The sequence below is a fragment of the Pelobates fuscus genome, chromosome 7 (assembly GCF_036172605.1).
Source record: "Pelobates fuscus isolate aPelFus1 chromosome 7, aPelFus1.pri, whole genome shotgun sequence".
NCBI lineage: Eukaryota > Metazoa > Chordata > Amphibia > Anura > Pelobatidae > Pelobates > Pelobates fuscus.
The window spans coordinates 26,127,957-26,143,551 of NC_086323.1; the positions used below are offsets into that span (position 1 = coordinate 26,127,957).

At 38.6% G+C, this 15,595-nt stretch overlaps 1 protein-coding gene across 3 annotated transcripts in view; it reads left to right on the forward strand.

Moving 5' to 3' along the window:
- Nucleotides 1-12,419, forward strand: part of OSBPL9 (oxysterol binding protein like 9) — a 95,701-nt gene extending 83,282 nt beyond the window's left edge. For all 3 annotated transcript variants that reach the window (XM_063427808.1, XM_063427809.1, XM_063427810.1), the window contains 8 exons: nt 2,105-2,189; nt 3,838-3,948; nt 6,290-6,353; nt 7,716-7,856; nt 8,128-8,206; nt 9,702-9,793; nt 10,001-10,136; nt 11,683-12,419. In XM_063427808.1, coding sequence (XP_063283878.1) covers nt 2,105-2,189; nt 3,838-3,948; nt 6,290-6,353; nt 7,716-7,856; nt 8,128-8,206; nt 9,702-9,793; nt 10,001-10,136; nt 11,683-11,757 — 783 coding nt within the window. In that variant the 3' untranslated portion in view covers nt 11,758-12,419. The remainder of the gene's footprint in view (nt 1-2,104; nt 2,190-3,837; nt 3,949-6,289; nt 6,354-7,715; nt 7,857-8,127; nt 8,207-9,701; nt 9,794-10,000; nt 10,137-11,682) is intronic.
- Nucleotides 12,420-15,595: the final 3,176 nt, after the last annotated feature.

Below are 15,595 nucleotides of genomic sequence, written 5' to 3' on the forward strand. Positions count from 1 at the left end.
GATTGCAGGAGTGTCTGACTTAAATCGTTGATTAGTGTTTGTACATCAGAGTAAAGTGGTCAGTTCTAAAGCTAGAACTATATCAACACCTGCTTTACTGTAGTATTCTTAAGATCCATTAAAAAATCCATCAAGAAGAAAGTTTAGGAAACTGCGCAATTTAGAAAACTTCACTTGATTTTTTGGGATAGTGTAGCGGAGCTGCAATGCTGAGCGTGTGAAGATCTCCGCTGTAATCCTCTGGAGCTAGAAGAGAAGTGCTGGTCAGCGAATATAGCTCTTTCCCCCAGTAACTGGACGACACACAGTTCTGGGAGTCAACTTATTTTTATTAGCCTCACCACACAGCTTTTTGTGCACAGCCCCATAGTATGGGGTCTTCAGGACAAGTTTACAGGGAATTTTCCCAAGATGCACTGGGTCTGAGAGATAATTGAGCTGGGAATTTTAGATAACTCCATTATCTCTGTTTTATGAAATACAGAACATTTTATTAAAAATCCCCAAAACATAATAAAACAGTACAGAACCCCACAATTCTTGTATCCCACGAATATCCTGAATCTGAGCGCACAACATATCCGAAAAGTGCTCAGATTGGTTTGGTGGAATGGTTTGGTGGAATGGGATCGCTATTTGGGAGAAGATTTCACCAGCTGGCCACTAGGTGATGCCCCAAAAGCGTTCCAGAGAATCCAGGGCTGTAGCCGATCTTGGTTCAGGGGTTCCTGCACGAACACCGACCAACGCTCCCCCTGGCTCTGAGTTAGCGAATGCTCCCCCCAATCGGTAGGTCATATCTCCCGAACGTGGTTAGTGTAGTTGTTTAGGAAAGTATACAGGCAGCAGTACCATCTTGACCGGGGTTTGTGCGAACGCGTAGCCAAAATTAGTTCCACACACTTGACGGCCAAGTAACGCTGTCTGCGTTCAGGAGACGAAATGGAACGGCGGCCACCCAGGGGAAGCACTCAAGTACTCCTTAATTGCGGTTAACAGCCAGGGGTGGTCGGTGTTCCAAGTCAATAACTGGGGGACCACACAAGGGGTTACAGATCTGTTCGCCAGAATTTAACATGGGTTCAGGCAACCCAAGGGACTGATGCCAGGTCCGCCACAGATAGTGTTACCGGTAAATGTATTTACTTAGCCATTGTATATAAAGGTGAAAATGTTTATAGCTTTAGTGGGATAATAGTGTATGGTGTTGCTTAAAATGTAAATTACTATGCTACTTGCCAGTGGCTAAGGGAAATGGAAATTTTGAGCTCTGGTTTACAGACAGTAAGAAATGGTGACTGGCATGCACTGACTTTTTGGTTTCTTCTTAACTTATGCAGTCCATGCTTGTTTTGTAGGTTCATTTTGCTGTATTTTTGTGTTTGGCGAATGAAAAATGTTATGGTGTAATAAATAACAAGTTTGGGGAGTTTAACAGAAAGTGTTTCTTTTTTTAAATACAAAAAACTCCACCCTCTAAAAAAAGATGGTTACATGTGAATGAAAGCTACCATCTGCTTCATTTATTTTCAAACCTTTATGATAATACATGGCATGCTCATTTAAAAATCATCCCCATTAATTCACCGCTGTAAAACTAATGAAAGATTCGGGATTGGCTGTGAAATATCAGCCAGTCACCGCTTTACAATGGAAATCACTGGAGGAGTAACAGGACCCGTGTAAAACTCCATCTTAAGTAATTACTTTAACAGTATGTATTTGTGTCAACCAGTTGTGAGGAAAAGCCAAATTTAAGTGTGCAAAAACCACGTACTTGGAGAACAAGAGACTGAGAATGTACTTTGTGTACTTCCTGAGCAACTGTTAATCAGATCCTGTGATCATGGACGAGTATACTTTCTTAAAAAGTGATGTCATCAAAATGAAATTGTGCTTCCAGTATGCTTTTATTACCCAAAGAATGCAGATTTCTATGGGCTCTGAAACATAAGATTGTATCCTAAAATATACTACAACACTAGTATATCCTAAACAACAAATAGAATCTGTTAGATGTTGATCTCTATCTCATCCACTTTAATTCTTTAAACCCTCTTTTTTGTGTTTTATCAAATCTTTATCGTTCAATATCTCTTTCCAGGAGACAGTTTCTGAAGGGCCAGTACCGTGGGCTTCCAAAAACAATGTAACGTTTGTGTCCGAGCAGGTCTCGCACCACCCACCAAGTAAGTTTATTTTTTTTGTTATTGGTTTTAAAATATAATAATTTATGGGGGGGGTTTCGGTTTCATTTTTGTGTGATTTTAATTTCCATTTTTGTTTATCAAACCTAAAGAAATAACTACAAATAAATAAAACTATTTACCTGTGTAAAAAGGTTTAAAGTTAAATTTAAAAAAAGCAATTGACCATATAAATTCTTAAGCAAAGTATACTATGTGTTTCGATCCTCACCTTCATTGCCGAGATCATCAGTGTTGATGATCTCAGCCAATCCAATGCTTTTCCATAGGAAAGCATCGAAAAGGCTATTGTGCATATGCGTCAAAATGCCACTCTGTGCCAATCCGCATCCCCTCATAGATATGCATTGAATCAGTGCATCTCTATGGGGACCTTTCCGCATGTCCCTGCAGAGCGTGGAAATGCAAAACGTAGGTGCTGCAAACTGCAGTACTGACTCAGGAAGCACCTGTAGTGACAGTCTGAGTGACTGCATCTAGAGGTGTTTGTTTACATTGAAAAGCCTGAAGTGACAGGTTGTAGACGGACATTAAGCTGTAGTGGTTCTGGTGACTATAGTGTTTCTTTAACCTCTGGTGCTGCACCATATGTATAGAACATCATGTTTCTGCTGATTTATCCATTAACTAATTTATTTAGCAATTTGCGAACTCGCTGCTGACTTCACGTGTCTCCGTCTTGTCAGCTTGAAATATTATTGCCGTGCTCTTCAGATGCAGCTCTGAGTACATCTGCTTAAAACATATTTTGATGGCTAGATGCATCATTTTCCCACTTATACCTCAGAATTTTTTGTCCAGATAATATTATTTCTTTATTTTTAACATCGTCAACTTTTCTTTTTTTTTTAGCAGATATAGATTTCTGCCCCCCTCCTTTCTGTAAGAAAAAAAAAAAATAAGCCATAAAATGTACATGTAATACAGGACTGAAGCAGTCCCCTGTCAGTCATGGTGATCTCTGGTCCAATTGAAATGCTTATAGTGAAGCATTGCAGACCCCTGGTGCAAAATGCCACCGCACATGAAGACATTCAATCAATGAAAGACTGCAAGGTGGAAGTAGCTCAGTCTGACCACCACTGGAGGCATTATTTCTTAGAAATTGCAATGTTTTACATTATCCAAGTGAAGGTACTTCTTTGCACCAAAGCCACTACATTGAGATGCAGTGGTTTTGGTGCTTAATGTTCCTTTAATCAATATTTGTACTGACCATTACTTTATGTATCATGCTTTGAACTGAACAGACTATTTGATGAAGATAATTTGACGAATGAGTATGTATTCATTTTGTTTTTATTTTTTGTTAATTTAAATCACAAATAGAGAAAATTAAATGGATACTGTAAACACCAAAATAACTTTAGCTTTATTAAGCAGTTTTGGTGTATAGATCATGTCCCTGCAGTTGCAATACTCAATTCTTTGCCATTTAGGAGTTAATTCACTTTATTTATGCAGCCCTAGTCCCACCTCCCTGCATGTGACCTACACAGCCTTCCTAAACACTTCCTGTAAAGAGTAATCTAATGTTTACACTTCCTTTATTGCATTGTTTGTTTTCTTAATCCCTTTTTCTCACAGATTAATGCATTTTGTCTGCTCTCTCCTTTCTTTCTTCATCAAGTTTCAGCCTTTTATGCCGAATGTTATAACAAGAGAATACAGTTTAACGCTCACATATGGACCAAGTCCAAATTTTTAGGAATGTCCATTGGGGTCCACAATATTGGACAAGGTAAGGGATTTACTCTTATTAGTACAATCTGTTGGCATGCTGCGGGTGAATGTAGAACTAAACCTAGCGGGCGTGCATTAAGTGTATTTGTTATTTGTAAGTTAGAAGATGTGATTGCTGCCGGGTAAAGCTTACAGTGTTTAGAATAGAACATTTATTAGAATATCTGCTGTACAAAATCTGCTAATTTTAATACATTTCAGAATTCAACCTCCTCTTGGAAATACTTTGTATAGATGGATGCATTACAAATTGAGAAATTGAAAGGGTTACTCCAGCCACCATGACCACTTCAGCTTGAAACCCTGCACATACAGGGATATTGTTAATAGGGATCGACCGATATTGTTTTTTTAGAGCCGATACCGATAATCTGTTAACTTTCAGGCCGATAACTTGCCGATATTCTGTACATTTACCATTTTGAAAAAATAAACTATTTCTAAAGGTAAATGCACAAAATATACAAGCCACATGCACTGGATGCAGTGTGTTTAGACAGTGGAGCTGTGTATATTTGTGTAGTGTATATATAATGAATGCAGGGTGTGTTTGTGTAATGTGTGTAGTTAATGCAGTGACTGTTTGTGTAGTGTGTGTGTGTATATAATGAATGCAGAGTGTGTGTGTATATAATGAATGCAGAGTGTGTTTGTGTAGTGTGTGGTGTGTAAAGGGAATGCAGTGTGTGTGTAGTGTGCGTAAAGTGAATGCAGTGTGTTAATGTGTATAGTGAATGCAGTGTGTGTGTATAGTGAATGCAGTATACACACACACACACACTACACTATATACACACTCTGCATTATATACAGAGTGTGTAGAGTGTGTGTGTGTGTGTGTGTGTGTGTTTTTTCCGGAAGGGCATTTTTTTATTTTAATTTTTAATGTTTGTTTTATTTTTAATATTTATGTTTATTTTTAATATTTTTTTTTGTTTTTTTTGTCCCCCCTCCCTGCTTTTTGCCTGGCCAGGGAGGGGGGTATGACAGTCCCTGGTGGTCCAGTGGCATTGGTTGAGCAGTGAGGGGGCCCGCAGGTAGCGTTTACCTACCTTCCCTGCAGCTCCTCCAGCTCCCCACTGTAAATCTCAGTAAATTTACAGTGGGGAGCTTGAGGAGTTGCAGGGAAGGTAGGTAAACGCTTGCTGCCCGCCAGGCTTGTAATAAGCCCAGCGGTCCTAGGAGGTATTATCGGCAATATCGGTATCTGAATTGGCCGATACCGATATTGCCGAAAATACCGAATATCGGCCGATTATATCGGTAAAACCGATAATCGGTCGATCCCTAATTGTTAATTGTGTGCTGGGGGCATATGACAGAACTCTGTTCTGGGCTACCTATTGTCAATTCTGTGTATAAATTAAGTCTGTCAGCGCACACTGCATGCTGTAAACAGATGTGAACTTCTTCCCTGCAAGTGGAAACTAGCTCTTCCCTCCCACATTGCGCTTTCTCCCGCTTCGTTCAATATACATTGGTAGTGGGTTTTTTGGGGGGCTTTTTTTTGTTTTTTTAATATACATTTTAAAAATATCCCACCCCTTGCCTGCTCAGTGTGCATGCGCTCTGAGTTGGGTAAATGGGCTCTGAGAAGCCTGTGATGGGACCACACATGGCCCCAGTGACGTCTGAGTGGGCGCAGAAGGGCAGCACCAGGAGCTTAGCCTGACGCTGGATTTAAGGTGAGTAAAACCATTTACTTGCTGGTTTTGCTGCAAATTTAGAGAGGGCTTCTCCTTGGTGGCCCATTTGGGCATACTACGCCGCAAAGGTTCCCCCTCTCAAAAGGGTTATAGTAACACTGGAATTAAAAAGAAAGAAATTGAAGAAATAAAAACTTTGACACTTCTGCAGTGAGATCACTCACATCAAGAAGTAGCAAAGTTTTACAACCAATTTTGATGGTCCGGTTATTGTTCAATAATTGTTGAGGCTATTTAAGAGTATTGCCTGAACTTCCTGGTTGAATGATTGCAGAATGTCAATTCACTACCCATGTCTTTGTAACCTAATTGATAGCCACAGTCGGCAAGATTACACTTCGTTGTAGAAAAATGTTTAAAAAAATAAATCTATTATTGAGGACTATTGAGAAACTAAAAAATGTAGGACTGTTTTTACATAAGAAAATGAACAAATTCCAAGACTGACTCGAAAAGTAAATATTGAATGAATACTACTGCAGTTTACATGTTCAGTTTAACACAATTATCGCTGAATAAGCCTTAGGGCAGTCATCCTATCGTTCTGAAGGAGTTAAAGCAGACCTTTAACTTAGGGATTTGTTACAAAGGTAATTTTGTCTATTTAAAATGTTCCTACATTGTCTCTCACAGGCTGTGTCACTTGTTTGGACTATGATGAACATTACATCCTAACATTCCCCAATGGATATGGGAGGTGAGTTGGAGTATTTTGTTAATATCATTATTATTGTGAAGCAAAAACCAAAAAAAGTTATAGTGGGGAAAAAATTGGGATTGCAAACCCCTTCCATCTGAAGTCTGTGGATAGTTAATAGAATGTTAAACAAAAATCAGCACATCAGTCAAGACTTGCTTTTCCCACATAAATCACAAATTAGCAGTGATGTTAGTGCTGCAATGGATTCTGGGTGGGCATATGCAAATTAGTTTAACAAAGAATCAAATTTTTGACTCATTCCATTTAAAACATGGATTCCTTTGAGTCTGTGTTTGCTGTATACAACAGCTTTGAAACACAACATAGGATGGCTTTGCATCTTTTCCGAAGCTGTGTTTCAAAGCTGTTGTATACAGCAAACAGACTCAAAGGAATCCATGTTTAAAATGGAATGAGGCAAAAATGTGATTCTTTGTTCAACTAATTTGTGTTTGCCAACCCAGAATCCTTTGCGGTAGTAACATTACAGCAAATTTGTGATTTCTGTGGGAAAAGCAAGTCTTATGGTTTGACTGGTGTGCAGATTTTTGTTTAACATTGTATTAACTATTCTTATTATTGGTATTTATACAGCGGCAACTTATACTGCAGCGCTTTACAATATTTTTTATATGTCTAGAGGAGTTGAGTATAAAGACACAATAGGAAGGGCATCAAGGGGGACTGCAAACAAATGAGGTTGAAAAGTAGCAGACCTGGAGGTGAGCGTGGAGTGTGACCCTTTAGGAAAGAGCAAGAGAACGATTTGTGACATAGAAGTTACTCTAGGAGTCCATAAGCATTTCTGAACAGATGGACTTTGAGGGACTTCTTAAACGATTGAAGACTAGGGAGAGTTTGGTGGGGTAGGTAGGCTGTTCCAAAAGAATGGAGCTGCCCTCGAGTAGTCTTGCAAGTGTGAGTTAGCTGTAATGGTTCGAGTAGCAAACAGGAGGTCACCAGCAGAGCGGAGAGACTGAGAAGGTCCCTACAAATCAGTGAAGAAATGTAACAGAAGCCAGAGCTTTACAGGTAAGGGGTAATATTTGGAATTGACACCTATAGGATACAGGAATCCAGTGTAAGGATCGACCGTGGCGGGATGTGAGAGGAGCTAATTATATATCTATCCCTTTTGAAATAGTGAGATTGTCCATGAGCTTACATTCTAAAAGAGATAGTAGGGAATGAGGCAAAGGGTAGCAGGGATTAGTCAAGGTATTTTTTTTTTTTTTCATCAGCCCAACATCACTAAGAAAAAAAAAAAGTCCTGTCATGATCTTCTATATTCTGACGTGGTGTATCACCATTCCCATTAGTTGATAAACCACATGTTTTTTATTATTTTTCCCCTCTTAGATCCATCCTGACTGTGCCGTGGGTGGAACTCGGAGGAGAGTGCAGTATTAATTGTTCCAAAACCGGCTACAGTGCCACAATCACCTTCCACACCAAACCTTTCTATGGTGGGAAAAAACACAGAGTCACAGCGGAAATCTAGTAAGTATTGTATTAAACTACATATTCATAGAACCTGGGGTCAGCCGCAGTTAGGATTGATATTGATATAGATTAGAGAATATTGATCCTTCTTGATATGTGCGTGCATGCAGCAGTGTGATGGGAGAAGGAATTAGATGATAAAGTCTCTGATAGCCAGCCCCTTAGAGTAGAAAGTACATTCCCAAGAACTTGCCAAATAGAAGTAATAAATGGAGCAATTGGTTGGAATCTTTGTATTAATGTTATAATGTATTTCTGTTTCCCACAGTCCTCCAAATGAGAAGAAATCATTCTGTTCTGTCGAAGGGGAGTGGAATGGGGTCATGTATGCAAAATATTCAAATGGGGTAATTAGAGAATAATTCCTTTCTGTGCTATCAAACACTGCAATGGTGGCGTCTAATGCTGTAAGCCGTGTCTTGTAGATCAAATGACCGTTCGTGAAACAAAAACGAAGATTTCCGAGTATATATACTTTAATAACACCATCTTAAAACCTTTACAAACTGTCCGTGTCTTGCACAGATCATTTGTGTAGCTTTGTTTTCCTATGAAAATCTATTGGGTTTCAAATCAACCTGATCTTCCTATGTGCATTATTCCTTCTCGGGTAGATCAAACATTACACCCCAGCAGAGATCACTGCTAGAAGATAATCTGCCTAACTTTCTAAATTTCACTTTCTTATTTGCTACTTGGAGATATTCGACCCATTTGATGAAAATTCAGGCTCTGATTTGCTGCTTGGGCATAATCAGAATGTGTATTTCTTAACCTGCCTGAGAAGTTGAACATTATGATACAATCCCAAAATGAAATCTAGTGTAGAAAAAAAAGTCTTAAATTCAAGGCAAATAAAATGCATTACAATTCTCATCTGTCTATCAGATGACAGAGAAACTTAAATACAGGTCATGGTGTGTTATATGATGTTTGGTAAAGATCATATGATTTATCATTTTATGCAATTAACATATTTTGACATAGACTGCAGTAGATAAGTACAATTTGTTACATAGAGGTTAATCGGACACTTCAAGCTATAATCCCTTATTGAAGTGGTATGGGTGCAACAAATCAACAAGGGTAGTTCCTCATTTTTATTTATTTTTTGTCAATCCATTTTCACACCGTTTGAAAATGCAAAATTAATCTCTAAATCTATATCCACAAGAAGAAATATATGTTGTGGTGCACCAAATGCTAGTTATGTCTCTTTAAGTGGACCATCTGTTTACAATATATAAGCGCAGTGGATGTACAATCCTTTTTTAAGAAATAAAAAAAAGGCAAACATTTTCTTATTTACTACAGTGTTACACAAAGAATGAGAGAAAATCATGAATATTTATACAGTTCTTAATGGATGAACTTATCTTGGATCCAAAGCCCAATCTGATTTTGAGGGTACCTCTCCCCAACTGTCCGAGGTCAGGGGAGGACTTGAGTGGCATGAAGGGGTGGGTCGTACCGCCATTAGTAATCTGTCGCCAGTATACTATGCATGCCAACAGACCGCAAATATGCAAGAACGGACATTCGCCAGCCAAGAACTTTTGTTCCAGGTTGGCTAATGAATCTGCTAAAGGAGGAGTTGCACCTTTGGCAGCAAAGTTCTTTAACACCGTGTGTGCAGAATTATATATGTGTACTGTAACATTATAGACGATTCTGGAACATTACCATGTAATGCAGACCAGACCACCTATACCAAGAATCTGTTGGTTTTTTGTTATGGGCTTATCATGCTGCACTTACTGGGTATATTTGTAAAAGGTGAAATGTTCTGGCTTTTTTATTCAATTATTACTTTCTGTTCATGCGGACTTGTCTATTTTACAGGAAAATTTAGTTTTTATAGATACCAAGAAGATGCCTCCAGTGAAGAAAAAGGTTCGGAAATTGGAAGATCAACTTGACTATGAATCTCGAAGGTAATTTTTGTTTTAGAGACCTTTTTAAAAGAATTGTGACCAGGCCACGTGGAAGATTTTGTGTTAGTGATGTTATGGAATTCAATATTGGCCAATCTTTGGAACTCCAGGTGTTTTGTAGTAAGTCGCCTTGATGCTATTGGAATTTATTAGCTTTACAAACGTTGACTTCTTGTGTTTGTTTTCCTGTATCTGTTCTTGAAAAAGGCTGTGGAGAGATGTAACGTATAACTTGAAAATCAGAGATATTGATTCAGCAACAGAAGCAAAGCACAGTTTGGAAGAGAGACAGCGAGCGGAGGCGAGAGACCGCAAAGAGAAGGAATCTCAGTGGGAGACCCGGGTAAGCCATGTTGCTTCTTTTGTTTCATGGTTGTTTTGTTGGGTTTTATTTTTTGCGCATTTTGGTGAAATAACCTTTACATTTTGTGGAAGTTTCTCCAGGAATCGTGACCGTGTAGAATAGGTTTATTAACTTTTTGTTTGTTTTTACTATTTATAGAAATAAAGGAACTCTTGTTACTGCTTATTGTAGGTTGATATCTTGTAAATGTGCATTTTAAATCCTTTTTGTTCTTTATTTTCAACTAAAAGAGGAACTGTTACATCTCTAGAAATTACACAAAAGACATTGAAACAGAACTATGAGATGTTAAACATTTTTTTCATGTATGCTTTATTTTTTTATAGTTTTTTTTTTTTTTTTCCCCCCAGTCTATACATTTGAAATCCGGTATCATAATATGGATATATTATTAAATGTATACATATAATGTATTGATCTTCAAAAAGAGCACATGTGATAAACTGCAATAACATGAACCCTTTAAATACACTATAGACACCCAGACCACTTCATCTCATTGACGTTGACTGGGTGCATTGTCCCTGTTCCCTTAACCTTGCAATGTGAGATATGTGAGGGTTAAGCCTGTATCTAGTAGCTTCAAAAAAGAGATATCCAGGCACTCAAGTGTTGAAGCTGCAGGCAGATTTTAATGGAACAAAAGGAGCAGCAACGTTTCGACCTTCACAAAGGTCTTTTTCAAGCTAAAAAAGCTTGAAAAAGACCTTTGTGAAGGTCGAAACATTGCTGCTCTTTTTGTTCCATTAAAATTTGCTTGCGGCTTCAACACCTGAGTGCCTTGATATCTCTTTTTTGATTGCACGTGTTGGGATTGATGGGCACCGGTGATTTGCCGGGGTTGAGTGCGGTTCTTATAACTATTTTTGCAACACTGTATCTAGTAGCTGTCGTCCAACCTGGCTGGCTAATAACCTTATAAAAGCTATTAAATGTTCCTACTTAAAGGAACACTCCACACCCATAAAACACTCCAGCATGCTGAAGTTCTTTATGGGCGAGGAATATCCTATTTTAACCCCAGTTTATAAAAGTGCCAATTTTCTATAACAAATTGTCACTTTTATAATAACCTTATGGAATACCCCCTGACTGTCAGACAGCCAGAGAGGTTTGCTTCCTCCCTTCACTAGCTCTCCTGGGTAACTGAAGTGGAAGGTGCCCTCTACTTGAATTGCTTGCCTCTTTCTGGCCTCAAACCAGTGTCTTCAGGAACTCCAGCGCTTCCCCAGACATCAGAAGCATTCCTAACGCACAGTTTGTGCAAGTTCTTTTAAGGTATACCTCCAATGAATACATTTATGAAAATACATGCATATATACCTTGGGTGTATACCTACTTAGCAGTGAATATTATTATTATTTTTTTTTATTTTATTTTTTTAATAATCCGTCTGGGCTCCACCATTTACATGTTGCTCTTGACCATAACAACCACCATGTGTCTTTGCATTATCAAATATTTTCCCCTATGACATTTTAGGGATCATTTTGCATGGATCTGACTTTGTTGTTTCCTCCATAGTTGTTCCATGAAGACGGAGAATGCTGGGTATATGATGATCCGTTACTGAAAAGACAGCCTTCCTTGAAACATTAAAAACTTTAAGTGACTTACAGAATAATTTGTGGCAGAACATTTTCTGAAACCTGTATCGTTCTTTCAATGCCAAGAAATGAAGGTATCCGTAAAAGGCCAGATGAGCAGATACTCCCTGTAGTGCTGAGCCCGCCACTTACACTGCAGTGGTTCCTAACTCAGGGAAACTGGACTTTACAAACAGATGGACAATTCAAACAGGGTTCCATCCCTGAACAACATAATGCTCATATCTTATACCATATGCTTTAATGGCCCTGTTCATTCCCTTTAACACAATGAATTAGACTGACAAGTGTGTATGCCGGTCTCTCTGTTCCCATTATAAAAGTGTGTAATACAGGAACACAGAAAGAACCTTGCTCATAATTTCATATTCTTATACTCTTTCTTGATTGCAGGACTCAAAATTGCAATTGTATATCCAAACCTTTCAATTATTGTATATACAGCATAAACCTGGAATTTTAATACAGCATACAGAACTATTTCATTCTCGAAACTGGTTTCATTCATTTCTGTTGGACATTCAGTCCCCATACCTGCAGAAACTGATTTTCAATCAATTATCAACATGCATTCTCAATACTTCTCATATAGCTTCATCCATGTTATATTTTCCTGCATTTGTATTTATTTCCTAATAAAGGTAGAACAAATTATTTTATTAGATTTGCATTTATGATTTGCAATTAAATTCTATCTTAAGAAAAAGTCTGTAAATGTGTTATTTACACAGTTGCTAGATTGCAATTTCCACAACAATACTTGATTTTTCAGCTTGTGCATCTCATTAAGAATGAGTAAGCACTAGTGACGACATTCGTTCTGTTATCGGACATAGCAAATAGTTTACATTTGGAAAAGTTACTGCTGTACAATCCCAATGTACAGCTCTAAATACAGTTGTGTTGATGTTCGCATGTGAGCTTATACTTCATGGCCATAAAGCACACTTACAGCAATACTAAAAGCTGTTGGTTATCCTATATATAGCCTCTGATAGTATATGTAACAAAAAACAGGAAGACAGAGAAGGGGGAATATAGTGTAGTTTGCAATACAACTGAAAGTAAAGGAGAAAAAGGGATGCACTTACAGTAAATGGAGCTAAAGAGCTCCTCTGGATAGATCTTGAGCAGTATGATCCTCGCCTAAGGAAATTTTTGGTAGGTCTCTAGATCTCAGAAGATGGTCCATGGATATAGAACAGAACACAGAGATGGATACTATGTAGTGTTGTTGTTGATAATACTATTGGTATTATAAAATGGGTAAAATAGTAAGTGCACTCACATTTATTGGAGCTTAATATGTAGCTCCTTTGGACACTGTGGCATGGTATGATCCTTGCTCTAAGGATGTGTGTGATGTGGTGTCTTCTCCGTGGTATATGTAAAAACAGCAATGCAGTGCACACTGATTAGGTTGGTGAAATAAATAAATGCAGTTACTAGCTCAGGAGCAATGTAAGGTTTTGCTCACATAAGGTTCTGGTGGTACACTACCCACTTATTAGAACGAAGTCCAGGAAATTTGTGGAGTTCCAAAGTTGGACAGGATGGTCTATTGTAGTTAAAAATTACAAAAAAAAAATTGATGTACAATAAAGAATAAATCAATTAAAAATAACCCAACATGATTCGCTACTGCATGGGGCTTTTTAAAGTGTTAGACACCATGAGACATTGCCTTAATTATTACAGTTGAAAATGATACATTTTGGTGGTCACATTGCATGATGACATCATCCATGCCATGTGACTTTTTGATAGTGTGTGTTAATTAATTCCGACTCAATGGATGAATCGTTCTCCATATGTCCCTAAAATGATATTGATCTATCAAATTTTGTAGTCTTATTTTTTATTTTTTGCATATTCTTTATTTTTGTTGTGCAAGTCAAAACAAACGAGCCTGTATTGCCACAACAGCAGTTCCAGGCTGAACATTTCTATACATAAAAGTGAAGATTCTGCACAGTTTTTAAAGGGAAACCATCAGTTTCCCTGGCACTGGAGGGTCCCTCTCCTTCCCACCCCCCAATCCCCAGTTACTGAAGGGGTAAAAACCCCTTCAGTCACTTACCTGAGGCAGCGGTGATGTCCCTCGTCGCTGCCTCCTCCTCCCTGTGATTCCGTCGCCCGGTGGGCGAGACTGATCCCGCCCACCGGCCGAGGAGACCTAATGCGCTTGTGCGGCAATGCCGCGCATGCGCATTAGCGCTCCCCATAGGAAAGCATTGAAAAAGATTTTCAATGCTTTCCTATGGGGAAATGAGCGACGCTGGAGGCCCTCCCACAGCTTGAGGACGTCCAGCGACGCTCTAGCAAGGAAAATCCTTGCTAGAAATCAGGAAGTGAAAGTGACCTCTAGTGGCTGTCTAGTAGACAGCCACTAGAGGTGGAGTTAACCCTGCAAGGTAATTAATGCAGTTTATAAAAAAACTGCAATAATTACACTTGCCGGGTTAAGAGTAGTGGGAGTTGGCACCCAGACCACTCCAATGAGCAGAAGTGGTCTGGGTGCCTGGAGTGTCCCTTTAAGTAAGTGATATAGCATTGGTTAAAGAAGTTAAGTCTGACATACAGAAAGTACGAAGATGGGAACCACTTGATTACCAGCCCCGTAGTGGAGCAAATAAACCTGCTTTACATGACCGCTTAAGCAGCTAATGGTAAATTTTATATTTTGGGAGACGATTATTATCCACCCGCTAATCCTATATTAAAGGGGGTAGAAAGGTGCAGTTAGGACTCTTGCCGGATCTAGGGGTTCAACGCCTGGTGATGTGGCTGCTTGCGTCAACCGGCTAATGGCACAATCGCAGGTGGGGGGGCAGAAGTATGCGATTGGGTGACCACTCATATGGAAAGTATGAGTAGGCTGCTGCGTTGTGTTGTGAGCTAGCCTTGCTGTGTGAAATAAACGGAAATAATATATATATACATAACATATGAAAAAAAATGTAAAACAAAGATAGGCAGGTATGGCAAGTCTGTCGGGATTTCGAGTGGTGACCGCTGCCGACGTAACCTGAGGGCCCCTCCGCGGGACAAATGTTGTCACTTTCGCTGGGTCCCAGTCAGGGCCGGACTGGGAATTAAAAGCAGCTCTGGAAAAAAATTATTTACCAGCCCCATAATGCGTCGTGCCAGCATAGTGTGCAGATACCGAGTTAGAAAAGATAACTTAAAATTAAAATTAAAAACGTGAAAAAAAGCACATATAGGCTTAAAAAAAAAAAAGAGTGCAGATTTATTTTAAGCAGACGTGCCTTTGCATATAACCAATGTTTCAGTCCAACTACCATGACATATTAAGGAAAGCTTGGTAATGGGACTGAAAACTGTAAACTGTAAAAAATGACGTTATCTTGTTTATTTTGAGGTCCTGTGGGTGCACTCTTCACTTTAAATATGTTATTGTGCTGGATTATGCACCTAGCAACAAGACTGGGCCAATATCTGCTTATTACATATTGTACATATCAATGACATTTCTTAGTGTATTATGCATATATAAATGTACATTGTATGTAAATATATTAGGCATATATATATATATATATATATATATATATATATATATATATATATATATATATATATATATATATATATATATATATATATATATATATATATATATATATATATATATAATAAATCAGTGGCGGATCCAGAGCCTGATCTCAGGAGGGGCACCTATAGATTATTTAAAGAAATAATCCATGCACAATAACCACCACTGCTCTGTGTAGTGGGTATGGTGCCAGGAGTGCCGGGACCCGCTCCCAGAGTAAGTAGTCAAACCGTTTAAGTACAGTTTGACAACT